Source organism: Bufo gargarizans, chromosome 1 (assembly GCF_014858855.1).
Source record: "Bufo gargarizans isolate SCDJY-AF-19 chromosome 1, ASM1485885v1, whole genome shotgun sequence".
Classification (NCBI taxonomy): domain Eukaryota; kingdom Metazoa; phylum Chordata; class Amphibia; order Anura; family Bufonidae; genus Bufo; species Bufo gargarizans.
The window spans coordinates 731,725,149-731,738,936 of record NC_058080.1 but is presented as its reverse complement, the minus strand read 5'-3'; the positions used below and the strand labels follow the sequence as shown (position 1 = coordinate 731,738,936).

Here is a 13,788-nt window from a genome sequence, read left to right as displayed (position 1 = left end):
GTTGAACTGCCCTAGAAGCCAGCAATGTTTAATTGTTGGTTTCTAGGGCCTCTCGGTATTTGCTGTCCTCAGGGGGTGGCCGTAATGGGGGCAACAGGATGCGGTGTACAAGAGGTGGGGAGGATGATGGAAAAATTGGAAAGTAAGGTGTCTGTGTGGCAAAGTCATCATGGCGGTCTGGTTCGAATGGAGAAGATGAGGAAGGAGAACATGTATATCAGAGGAGATATCGCTGGATGTAAGAGATATGTGGTGCTGTATTCTCCTGTAGGTTTGTTAGTGGAGAATGTAATTTAAAAAGTCATCCATCATGGGTCCTAATGTGGTGTCTGTCATTTTCACAGGAAGATTAGTGCTGTATGCTGCGCTACTCTCTCTCTGTGAAATCTGAAGGAACTGCTGACGGAGGCTTAGAATAGAGCCTATGGGTGAGAATAGCCTTATGAGTGAGAATAGTCGTATATTTGTTAACATTTGTCACTGTTCGCTTCCATGGGGATACTCAATTCTAACTTCTTGTCACTAGCACTTGGCGTGAAAAGGTTGAAAACCACTACCATAGAGGACATACCGTGTTCTTGGCTTGTCTTTGAAAGAAGGAGGCTGAGAATGTGTGGGTTTCCTGACAATCTGGCGTATTGGAGGGCATCGTGGCCCAGGGCGTCTGATACTGATAGGCTGGCTCCTCTCTGCACCAAGGCATCCACCATGTTGAAGTGTCCGGCTTCGCATGCTAACATCAGAGGAGTCCTGAGCGATACAAGATAGAAAGATTAGTCATATAGTGCTAGACTTACCCCATTCCTCATGTCAGCCATGATTGATTAGGGTGGCCTGGAATGTCAAGTGCTCCATATCATCTAGTTATGACTGGAATCAATCAGATCTGACTATTCCAGTTATCTTGGCCATACACAGTGTGGGGTTTCGCTCTGGTAGATAGGGTAAGCGGACTCAGTACAGAGGCAAAAGACAAGTTCCTCACCCAAAACTTCTGTGTTTATTCACACTTGAGGCAAATGCACAAAACAATGTGTTACTTTGCAGTCTTGGTGTTTACTTCACACACAATGGAAAATTCATATAAGACAAGTCACCTTGATGTCAGTTCTGCCTCTAGCAGTCCACGGCAGGCTTTAGGGGCCTGTTTCCTCGGCCCATAGGTCTCAGCCCTCCAACCTGGCACCAAGCCTCAGATCCCAACACAGAGATCCTGCTGCTGAGCCCAGCTGCCTATTTAAGGACAGCCAGGTGCTGCAAAAAACCTGGAACGGCAATTAAAATCCAGTCCGGTATTTGACCCCACCTGGCTGCAAATCAGCCCAGGAGCAGACGCTGGGAGGAAAATACCTGTTTTCCCAGACAATTCCGCTCACTGTGTCACAACAGTTATACACTTTTCCTGCTGCATCCTATTAATTTGCCAGAAACTTCATATCTATGGAGACAGGACTGCAAAATCAGTGTAATGACTCATTTCTCCTGTGGAGGCGCTGCAGGAAAACTGAATGCTTGCTGTGAGATTTCCATCACAGATGCAGCTGATCAGTAGGTATTCCAGTGTGATCAGCTTGGCCAATTGTGCCATTACTTTATGACTGGTGGGGGTCTGACTGCCAGAACCCCCACCGATCCGGAGTGTGACGGGGCTGCAGAGGCGGTTTAGTGCTCCCAGCCCCCGGCTGTACTGGGAACTGCTGCATGGTCCCATTCACATTAGATAAGATCCTTTGACTTGGGGCTTTTGGGTTGGTTTGGGGGATCTTCTACCAAACAACAGTGGAAATCATTGACAGGAGCCCAGATTACTACATCACAGATTGGGGAAGATTTATAAAGATCGGTGTTCCCACAGGTGGTTCCCGGTGTAGACGTCAGCTGTAACTTATACCGGTTTTTGGAGAAGGATATAGCAAATCTGATTCTACGGAAAGGCTCCACCCCTCTCACAAGACCCACCCCTTTTATTGCCACAGCGATGACACGTCTCCCATGAGTCATGTCACTGGGTCATGTGACACATGGAGGACACATAACTGCTGCCGCGCCCATGTGACCTGTGTCAAACCGGATGTTGACACGGGGAGATCGAAGAGCAGCAGTGGCGTGAAGGAGCCGGAACCGGCAGCGAGGAGCAGCCAAGTGTGCTACCCTCTGCAAGTCCAGCCACGCTGGAGGGTCTGCCCGATAGGCTCCGGGATGAACAACCCCTTTAAGTAAAATGAAGTTTCAACAACTATTTGTCACCCTATAGAAAAGGGGCAGGACAGAGAGAGAGAACTGATGTATAGTCACATAGATATTATATAGGGAGAAATAGATAATTTAATAAATATTAGATAGATAGATATAGACAGAGATATATAGATAGATATAGATAATTGATAAAGAGATAGATAATAGATAGATAGTTAGATATTAGATAGATAGGAGATAGATAGATAGATAGGAGATAGATAGATAGATAGGAGATAGATAGATAGATAGGAGATAGATAGATAGATAGGAGATAGATAGATAGATAGGAGATAGATAGATAGATAGATAGGAGATAGATAGATATAAGATAGATATTAGATAGATAAATAGATAGATAGATAAAGGCCTCATTGTGTTGGGCTGAAACATTGCGGTTGGGGTGAATAAAGCGGGTCCACCACCCTTTCACCCTTCAGGTCTTGTTTTCGCATAATCCTTGTTCTGTTCTATTTTATGTTATTTTCCTCCCTTGTTATATTCTATTTATATCCTTGATATTTCACTGGGATCACATTTTCTTCCTTTGTAAAAACTCATATTTTACTCAAGGTTAAAGAAATGCAAAAACAACCCCCATGATATATGAGTCGTGCAGTCAGATGCAGATAGATAGACAGGCAGACAGATAGATGATAGATAGGTATGCAGTAATTATTTTTTCTATCGTCTTGTTTTTCCACAAAATCCTTGTTTTGTCATATTTTATGTTCTTCTCCTTTTTCATGTTCTATTTATACTCTGGATATTTCACCAGGATCACATTTTCTTCCTTTGTAATTCATACTTTACTCAAGGTTATGAAACATTTACATAAACACATCCCAAGACATATGAGACCTGCAGTCAGAGAACTATTATGAAATGCTTTTCAATCCATCCTAAAAGTACGACCTTCCCAGCTCAGACCTCCGACAACACTCAGGGTGCACCACATGCCCCAGGGGATCATTCCTATTACATGAGACAATGTGTATGTGTAACCCGGGACCCAGTCCTTATCAGCAAGAGGAGAGCTACACACAAGGCAACAGAATGTGATAGATAGATAGATAGATAGATAGATAGAGAGATAGAAAGATAGATAGATAGATAGATAGATAGATAGATAGATAATAGAAAGATAGATAGATAATAGATAGATAGGAGATAGATAGATAGATAGATAGATAGATAGATAGATAGATAGATAGATAGGAGATAGATAGATAGATAGATAGATAGAGAGATAGAAAGATAGATAGATAGATAGATAGATAATAGAAAGATAGATAGATAATAGATAGATAGAGAGATAGATAGATAATAGATAGATAGATAGGAGATAGATAGATAGATAGATAGATATGAGATAGATAATAGATAGATAGATAGGAGATAGATAGATAATAGATAGATATGAGATAGATAGATAGATAGATAGATAGGAGATAGATAGATAATAGATAGATAGATATGAGATAGATAATAGATAGATAGATAGATAGATAGATATGAGATAGATAGGAGATAGATATGAGATAGATAATAGATAGATAGATATGAGATAGATAATAGATAGATAGATAGATAGATAGATAGATAGGAAATAGATAGACTTACTTTCCATTTTTATCAGTCGTATTTGCGTCCGCTTTATGATCTAAGAGGCACTTGCACGCCTCCACGTGGCCTTGTAGAACAGAAATGAGCAGAGGCGTGTGACCATCCTGCAATGAAAAACAAATGCCATAGTTTAATAAAAATAAGAAAATGTCATAAAGTGATCGTCCAGTTTGGAGTCAGTTATCTGCACTATTATGGAATTGTATTATTCTCCTGTGCTGCGGGGGGGGGGGGGGGGGGTTACCAGAGTCACTGTTAGCAAAATACAGGGGCTCCAATGATGTGAACACCAGGACCCCCGTCTACTGAATACAGCCTGCTCTAAATGGTGCCTGTATTCAGCATGGAGGCGGTTACATCTTCAACCCTCCTGCCACACATCCACTTCCACAAGGAAATCCCTCTTTATTTCTCTCTGCTTCGCTCCTAGTCATGTAATAACCAAAATCCAACAAGGAGCAGGTCTTTTCTGGGATTCCCTAATTTCTTCTTCAGTCATATTATTCCTTGTTTCACTTGCGCAGCTAGATGAATTTCTCTCAGAAGCAGGGGGCATCTGCCTTCCATGGAATCTGCCAGCACTGTACGCCAGTGATCTCACTTCCCCTACTTCCCACTATGCTTGTTTTGTCCTAGGGAGCTCAGAAAGCCGATAATGGGGGAGAGATCACCCTTACAGGAGAGACACACAGGAGCTTGTGTAGAAGTAGCTTTTCTATTAAGCTCAGGATCTCCGCTAGCTCTGACCCCCCCCCCCCCCACTCCCTCTCAGCCGTCTTCTATGTCTTTGTTACTAGAGACGGTTTAAGCAGAAGGGAGACCCCTAGTGGTCATGAGTGTACAGCTTTTTTTTTCAGGTGGATGCAGGCCGATTTTTTTTAAATGAAGTGATTTAGAAATTTGCTAGTTACACCATTCTCTATGAAATGAAATTGTGTGAAAGGACAGTGACAGTGACCCTTTAAATGTCTATGCTCACAACCTTATAATTTACAGGAGGGGTTTTATTAATCCCATATAGAATTACTTCAAACTATTCGGAAACTGAGCATGTAGACATTTATGGAGGTCAGTCTCGTGCTTAGGACCCTTCTATTCTACACTGTAACACTAAAATTATAACACCAAGAAGAAAAAAGTCATGGAATTATGGAAATCACTTAATGGATAGATATGTTAATGATATGGAAATGATAAAAAAAAAGAAAAGTAAATATTTAAAACATCTACATTTTTTGAGTATGGAGTATGAGCACCATGCGCAGTAATACCTGCACTTCCACGCCTTGGCCTGTTATCACTGAGGTTATTAATGATTGTCTGAGGAATGTTTTGCTGAATGCTCTTGGGCACGTAAATCATCAAGATCCGCTGCTGGCAGCTCACTTTGCAATTGCCGACCAATGAAGTCCCAGATGTGCTCAATGGGAGACAAGTCCGGAGATGCTTCAGGCCATGGCAGCTTGTTAAGGCCACGTAGGCTGCTCACAGTAGCACGAGCATACTTGTGGCTGGCATTGTTCTGTTGAAAAATGGCTCCTGGGACACTTCGGAGAAATGGCCGTACCACTGGATCCACGACAAAATCAATGTAACGCCGCGCTGTTAGTGCACCTGAAATGAAGACTAGAGGGGTCCAGGTACCATACATTATGTCACCCCACACCATAATCCTGGGAGTAGGAGCGGTGTGACGTTCCCTTCTGAAGGCCTCTTCATGGCGTTGCTCACGTGGCTACCATTGGATCTAGGACAAAAGTGGGACACAATGCTGGAGGACAGACCTCCATTCCAGCCTCCGTTGCTGTCTTGTTGTGTACCATAATAGCCTTTGAGAGCGGTGGTGTGAGGTCCGTGTAACACCTATAGCTAGACATCCAGCTCGTAGCCCAATGTCATGAAGATGCCTTGTGATTGTTTCAGTAGACACTATTTGCCGCCCTAGGCTTGGGATGTGACAGTTTCACTTGCAGTACAGGATCAATCACTACACGCCATTCTTCTAATCAGGTTCTCCTCTTGCTATCATTCCAGTTCCTCATTGTTCTCCCAACCACCGGGACACACAACGTTGACCAGTGCTGACATCTCGGCCTCGGGGCGTAGCAATCTGCCGGAGTTATAAACCAAGGCCTCTCAGGTCAAGCTTGTGACAAGTGGTGATAACTGTCAGGTTGATGAACAGGAGGTATTGCACTATCATCTCACATAGCCTAATCTGATTTTTGAAGTTTCATGTGGTTAAACTCTGCTTTCAAACTGGCTTTTATGCCCATCCGACATTCCACCGATGGGAGCTAGGTGGTTGAAAATTGATCTGCAGATCTTAGCGGCACCTGTTACTTCATCTATTTTCATAACCTTACAGCCTGTCCTTCTAGGTGCTGCAATTTTAATATTGGAGTGTTTTAGCAAGAGCCTCTCTGGAGGACTTGGCATTCATACATTTGAATGGGGAACATGTAATACCACATTTCCCCTATAGTGGCCACTGCAGCATGAGCTGGGGATGGTGTTTCAGCTGCCACATGTGAAGCGATCAGATGATCACCAGTGTGATTACCCTAAGATTCTAGCCAGTGACCTGCAGCTCTGAGGGCTTACTTATAAAGCACATATGATCATCGATATGGCATGTATGATAGTATGGACCTTGCCCTCGTTACCATTAATTCATCACAGATTTTTTTTTTATACCAGAGTAGGAAACAGTGAGGAGATTACAGAAATGTAGGCCAGGAGATTTTTAGCTGATTTCTTTCAGAACTCGTTCCTAAATCCAATATGAAGGACATAATCCTGTAGTACACAGTGACCCTGCACCATTATATAATAGCCGGAGAGAGGGGGTGGAGGTGACACATGTGCGCGTCCATACAATGATGTAGGGAATGGTGAATATACCTGGGATTCAAAAACTACCATGGTGTCCAGCTTAGAAAAAACATTTCCATTCACCCTATTAGGCTACATTCAGACAACAGTGAAAAAACGGGCCATTAAAAACGGACACGCTCTTTTTCATGGCCATTTTGCATCCATTTTCTGCTCATTAAAAATGTGTGAATTTCACTGGATTATTTTTTTTTTAATATGCCAACTAGTCTTGAGCGAATCGAGCTTCGGATCATAGATCTGTACAGCATTAAAATGTATGGGCTGCGTGTACGCAGAATTCGTATCGTCGAGACTTCGGTGAATTAAATCTGAGATTTTGGTACAGGCTGGTACCTAGGTACCAAACCCGACTTCAGATTCCTAATTTAAAATGCTTTTAAAGACGCAGATAGGAATATCGAATGAATTCACCAAAGTCTCGCAAGACTTCAGGCGATATAAATTTTGCTAATACATTTTAATGCTGTATGGAAACAGCATTAAAGGGGTTTTCCTATCTCAGACAATGGGGGCATATCGCTAGGATATGCTCCCAATGTTTGATAGGTGCAGGTCCCACCTCTGGGACCCGCACCTACACAGAGAATAGAGCCCTAAAAGTTATGGAGGGTGCACTGCACATGCACAGCCGCCCTCCATTCATTTCTATGGGGTCGCCGTCACCATTCACCACCCAACATGATATTCCCCCATTTTCTCAGATGGGAATACCCCTTTAAACCTAAGTTTTTGAACAAATCTATTTCGGATCTATGATCCGAAGCTCAATTCACTCAAGACTAATGCCAACCCCTGAAGGGCCCTTACAGTATACATAATGCCCTTCATACTGTCCCCTGGACATCACATGGCCACCCCTGGGGTACTCCCAGTGTGAATAATGGCCCCCATAGTGCTCCCAGTGTGAATAATGGCCCCCATAGTGCTCCCACAGCATAAGGAATGCCCCCATTAGTGGCTCCAAGTACTAATAATGCCCCCGTTAATGCCCCCCAGATCTGCATGTGTTACAAATATTACCCACCTCATCCACTTACACACACAGGGACAGTCGTTCTTTACTTGATGCTAAAGGACCTGCGCTGGGAGCCCAGGTCCTTCAACATCAAGTGAAAAACAACTGTCCCTGTGTGTGTAAGTGGATTTTTTTTTTAACCCCCTAAAAGGCCATTTTTACTAGTATACCAATTTTTTACGAAACATTAGACGGGTACACTCTCGGTCTAAATGACAGTTAAAAATTTTGATTTCAATGGGTGGGTCTGGATGTGGAAATGGCCAAAAATAGAACATGTTCTATCTTTTCACTCCCGCTATGCACTGCCCGTAAAAAAAAAAGCAGCCATGTCAATATCCCCATAGACTGCGATTGGGTCTGAAAATGGCTGTTTTTCATGTGACAGTAGCCTAAGCGAACTCTGGGCTAACAAAGAGGTGGGTCCTCTGTTCAGGATTCTCATCTCTTGGTCAGAGCCGTTACAAAGAACGTCTCTCTCTCTGGAGGACCCGTCCTGTCCTGTATTTACACAGGCAACGGATTGATAGGAATGGACACAGTGTAATACTTCATTTCTTCTGTGGGGGCGCTGCAGGGAATCTGAACACTTACTGCAAGGTTTCCCTACCTGATTACTGGGAGTTTCAGCAGAAGGACACTTTGTGATCAAACTGCTGTCAAGGAACCCTTCTAGTAAGGATTGTCCAAAGCAGAGAACCCCTTTATAGAAGCTGTCTCATCCACCTCCCTATGAATGTTCCCCTGCTCTGGCTCTGGTGGACCTTCTTTGTATTACATATTCAATCCTTTAATTTAAAGGTTTGTCCCAGAATGACAACTTATCACCCCTAGAACCACTAAGACCCCCAGTAATCATGAGATAGGGGGGTCCTATATCCTCTGAATGGAGAGGTCATCCATGTCACTTTCCTTCACTTTAGTTGGAGTAGTGCTGCAGTACTCAGCTCCGACCACTACACAATGGACGGGACTGTGTAGTTCCAGTCCTACTGCTATGGCGGAACAGCAGGATGCAGGGTGTAGGACCTCCACTGAGGACAGGCCATCAATATAAAGGGAGTGGACAACCCCTTTAAATGGCTATACCTCAGCTTGCAACAAGACTCAGCTCAGCTCAGATCTGTTATGTCTATAGTGTAACCAGAGAAGGTTCTTACCAAATCCTTGACGTTGAGAAGGCATTTGTGTTCACAAAAGAGCTGCAGCGCAGGGACGGAGCCGCTCACCGCTGGAAAACAAGACGAGAATTACATATTATTATACGTGGACTGATGCGGATTCCTGTGCTTTCTCCAATATCGATTGACCAGGTGACCACCAACCCGTAGATCACAAGGACAGGCGACCATCCAAAACTTTGTTGGCCTCTATATTCCATTTTAAAAAGCAAACTGTGCCTTAAAGGGGTCTTCCGGGACTATAATATTGGATGAGGTAATCAATATCAGATCGGTGGAGGCTCTGACACCTCGCACCTTAACGATCAGCTACGAGGTGTCAGTATGCTTGGAGATGTGTATTTAAGTCCTATTTAGCCTCTATTTCTGAAATGTATCTGCCAGGATTTGAACTCACAACCATCTACATTAAAGGCAAGAACATTAACCACTGAGCTATAGAGCTCAACGTTAACCTGCTGCAGAAAAACCTCATTGTAGTTTCTCATATATTAGGTATTCCTATACAGCAGTAGCATTACAGAAGTAGCATTTTATATTTTTTTTAGTAATTGTAAAAAAATGTATGGCACAAAATAAATATGCAATTACTACAAAAATATATATATAAAAATGATACCTCTGATATATATGAATGTATAATGTGTGGGAAACTACTACTGTGGTTTTTAATATATTTTCAGCAGTTTAACAGGGGGCATGTGGCGTATTCTGGCGCTATAAGGGGTCAGATCTGTGTGAGGGGCTTTATGGGGTATAAATCTGTGAGGGAGGGCCGGAATCGACAGAATGTGACTGTGTTGTTGGTACGTTATAACAAGATTTGGGGCCCCACTTTAGATTTCAGGTCAGGGTATTCTGACTTTTTTATATTGATGACCTATTCTTTGGATAGGTCATCAGTATTTGATTGTTAGGTGTCCGACACTTGGGACCCCCGCAGATTAGCTATTTACGAAGGCAGCGACGCTCGCGGGTTGCCCTACGTCAGTGACGTCATGTTGATCAATCACATGGCCTAGGTGCGGTTTAGTCCCATTCAAGTGAATGGGGCTGAGCTGAGATACCAAGCATGGCCACTATACAATGTACGGCGCTGTGGTCAAACAGCTCATCGGCCGGGTTCCTGAGGATAGGTCATCAGTATAAAAAAAGTCAGAAAACCCCTTTAAGAGCTAACAATCTAACCCTCTAGCGTAGGTAAACAGGGGCCAGAGATTCTTAAATAGTAATTGTCACATGAAACAGACTTTAAAGGGGTGGCGTTTGGGCAAATGTGGTCAGCGGATGTTTTTAAGGGCGTATCAGGGCAGAATGGAGGCGGATAGGTTCCCAAATGTCTGGGTATGGGGTTTCCCAATTTTATGTAAATAAAGTGCAAACACTTTAAAATGTAAAGTGTTTCAGAAAACTTTCCGTTTCCTAAAATTCAAGGTCTCTGCTTGCTGTCAGTGATTGGAAACTCTCCGTGAATTCTCGTTTAAACCTCACTTTTAACGGATGAGGATTTGCTACAATTGAGTCCAGTCTAGACAATCCAGGCTGATACATTGTAACTATGGGGGGATTACCTAAACTGATACACTGTCGCAGACTCCCAGCAGCGAGATATATGTATAAGGACTTCCTATATGAGCACATCCTCTAGTAGCCATGACGGCGGTATGCCCAGGGGAATGGGGGGCAGCCGTCTCATTGATTGCACCTCACTACAGGCCCGCTGCGGGGTGTGATGGGATGCAATGTCATAAGGTACCAACATAACATCCTGTTGTGCATATAGTACTTTACCATAAGTACTGCCCCCTGTAAGGTAACCTACCTGCGTAATGCACACAGGTCCTCCCGAGATTGTCTGTGCATTCAGTCGGACATTTAGCCTGCAAAAATAATCACATTATTACAGCAACATCTATAGACAAGGGAAAATGTACAGAAATAACCCTCCCTCCAAAATGAGTTACATTGTTAAAGGGGTTCTCCTCTTGGACAGTCCCTCTTGTTAGAAGGGTCCCCTGATGATAAGCTGATCACAGCACGTCCTGCTCCTGGAGCCCCCAGCAATCAGCTGTAATCTGGAACCTGGCAGCGAGTATTCAATTTCTCTACAGCACCCCCACAGGAGAAAGGAAGTACTACATACTTCTTATTCAAATCAAATAAAACATGGATGTGTTGGGTCCTCCAGAGGAAAGGACGCTCTTTGTAGCCGCTCTGGGCAATACATAAAGGTCCTGAATGAGGACTTCCCTCTTTTTTTTTTCTATAACAAGATTTCCCTGATTTACAAGACGTAACGTGACTTAGATCCCCGGCGATGATCTGTGGGAGAACCCAGAGGCAGGTGCTTGGTTTCTTCACAGCACTACCACAGGGCAAACAAAGCATTACACGCTTGCAACTGAATTCCATGGGCTGTCCCTCTGTCTAATGCATGGTCGTGTCGGGTCCTCCAGAGTGACAGACACTCTTTGCAGCTGCCCCCTCTATTAAAGGGATTGCCCACGCCATTGCCGTTCAGCTCCATTCACTTCCACGGAGCACAACTGCAATACCAGACATGGTCCATGGACAGGTATGGCGCTGTTTTGGGAGGAAACCGTCCAGTGTTTTCCAATCCCGGACAACCCCTTTAACTCAAGGTTATTATTGTGGTTTTTTAAATCTAGATTTATCTAAGCGCTTTAAGACTTCTATTCACCCATCACCCAGCTTTCCTGGACTCCTGACCGATCAATCTGCCCAGTGATACATGAGAGGAGATGTAGGACGGTACAGGCACTAGGTATAATTTACATGCAGGCCGAATCTATAAAAAGTGCCATGGAGCCGATAGTCGCTTCCATTGTTTGCTCAACTGAGAAATATCGGCAATTGCTTAAAATGCAATTCCCGAATATAGAAAGGTGGAGGGGGAAGGGACATTGTTACTGAGCATATCCAGGTATGGGGCTCTGGGCTGGGGGTGACCTTCCTGAGGGCAGCAAACACGCCTGGAATTTGTAGATTTGGAGAAGGGTCAGCCTTAGAGCATCTCCTCTAATCAATGGGGCGAGAGGCAGCAGAAATCCTCTGTTCACACACGTCAGGAGCCGGGACAAAGGAGCAGCTGCTGGAGATGGAGCCTCGTCCAGCCGTCATATGGGAAAGATTACGGGTCATTTTCTGCCAGAGCAGGTTTAGTGAATGGAGAGAAATGTTCTGTAAAAGCCGCCATTGTATCGCTGTAGTCGTCGGCCGCGAGCCTGTTTATCTGGTATTAGGGCTCCTCGCCCCTCGCCTCGTCCGCGCCCTCTAACGCCACAGGAAATAACGTTCATACACCGTATTGGGGATAAATTCCGCAACCTACTAATTTACTTCTGCATGCTGTCAGTGGGTAGAAACAATGTGTTCAGCTGTTTGTGTTGCAGCAAGCAGAGATCTTCAAAGCGTATTAGAAAGGGCTTGTCTCAGATTTTTATATTGATGGCCTTATCCTCAGGACAGGTTATCATTTTAGATCGGGGGTGTGGGGGGGGGGGGGGTCTGATTAGCGATTTAAAGAGACCATGGTGATCGATGTGGCCTCTTCCACGTGGCCTAGGCTTAGATCAGTCCCATTCAAGTGAATATATCCAAAGGATGGACACTGTGCTTCGTAAGCTGCGAGGAGGCCGCAACCTCTTCAAACAGCTGATCGGCGGGGGTGCTGGGTTTCGGACCCCTGATATTGATGGCCTGTCCTGAGGATAGGTCATCAATAGTGAACACCTTTAAATGTAGAAAACCCCTTTAAGTGCATTATAGTACAGACCTAGGGGAGTCCTGGTGATAGCGGTGGGTTGTGGAGCTCCTGTCCGTCCTCTGGCATGGAGAAATTGTCAGGCCGGGACTATAGGGAGGGTATGAGTCCCGGGGTCTTTACCACCAGAGGGACATGGGGGCATCATGTAAATTTCATAGATGTGGAGAGAGCCACAAGCACGCACCTCTCTTATATGTGGCAGCTATTGGGGTCAGGGGGCTCCACTAAGTTTTTTGCCCACCCATGCATAGCTGCTAGAACCATATGAACGGGGTCCCGTGTCCCCCTGTTTGAACAGATCGGTGGGGTCAAGCATCTTCACTAACCCTCCATTTATCCCCACCAGTCCCAAACACAGTGAATGTAGGGGTAGTGTGCACGGTTGACTGCCGCTCCTTCCAACGAGCGGTATGGGACCCCGTTTTCATAATCAGTGGGGGTCCCGGGTCTTACAAAGAGATGGAGAGGAATAGTTCGCTATGAGCTAGTAAACCTGGCACATAAATATCTAGCTTTTTAAGGAAGTGTAAGGAAATTGGGGGTGCACATTTTGAAAATAGGGGAGCAGTTTGGCTCTGTGTCACCAAAGAGGGCAGCCTGACTGTTTCCCAAAGTCTCCTGAAGGGAACAGCACTGATTGTACAGGTTGGGTTTTAACAAGTAAAAGATAAGCAGCAACATACTGACCAGTCGCAGCTTATCTCCGCCCATTCATGGAAATCACACGTCTGGCGTGGCACTCACCTGTAGGAGTCTCTTGATGCACTCTATGTGGTTGTGTTTCACGGCTAGGTGTAAAGCGCTGTGACCTGCAAGAAAGAAACGATGGTGAGAAACGAAAGTGCTCAGAAGCAGGGGCACCGCGATGGGGGTGTAGATGGGCCCTGATGCCTGAGGGGGCCAAATGTCCCTCTAGGCTACTTTCACATCTGCACTTTCCCTTTGCGCTCCGTTGCCCTCCGCTCAATACCGGAGGAAAACGCTTCCGTTTTTCCCCCATTCATTCCCCAACACCGAGAACAGAGCGGGGAAGGTGTTGGCTGGAG

At 44.6% G+C, this 13,788-nt stretch overlaps 1 protein-coding gene across 4 annotated transcripts in view; it reads right to left on the bottom strand.

The window, feature by feature from the left end:
- The window catches only part of RAI14 (retinoic acid induced 14), a 150,248-nt gene that overhangs the window by 26,511 nt on the left and 109,949 nt on the right, over positions 1-13,788 (bottom strand). For all 4 annotated transcript variants that reach the window (XM_044276412.1, XM_044276413.1, XM_044276411.1 and 1 more), the window contains 5 exons: positions 13,487-13,551; positions 10,778-10,835; positions 8,935-9,005; positions 3,859-3,965; positions 572-750 (listed from right to left, as the gene is read on the bottom strand). In XM_044276412.1, coding sequence (XP_044132347.1) covers positions 572-750; positions 3,859-3,965; positions 8,935-9,005; positions 10,778-10,835; positions 13,487-13,551 — 480 coding nt within the window. The remainder of the gene's footprint in view (positions 1-571; positions 751-3,858; positions 3,966-8,934; positions 9,006-10,777; positions 10,836-13,486; positions 13,552-13,788) is intronic.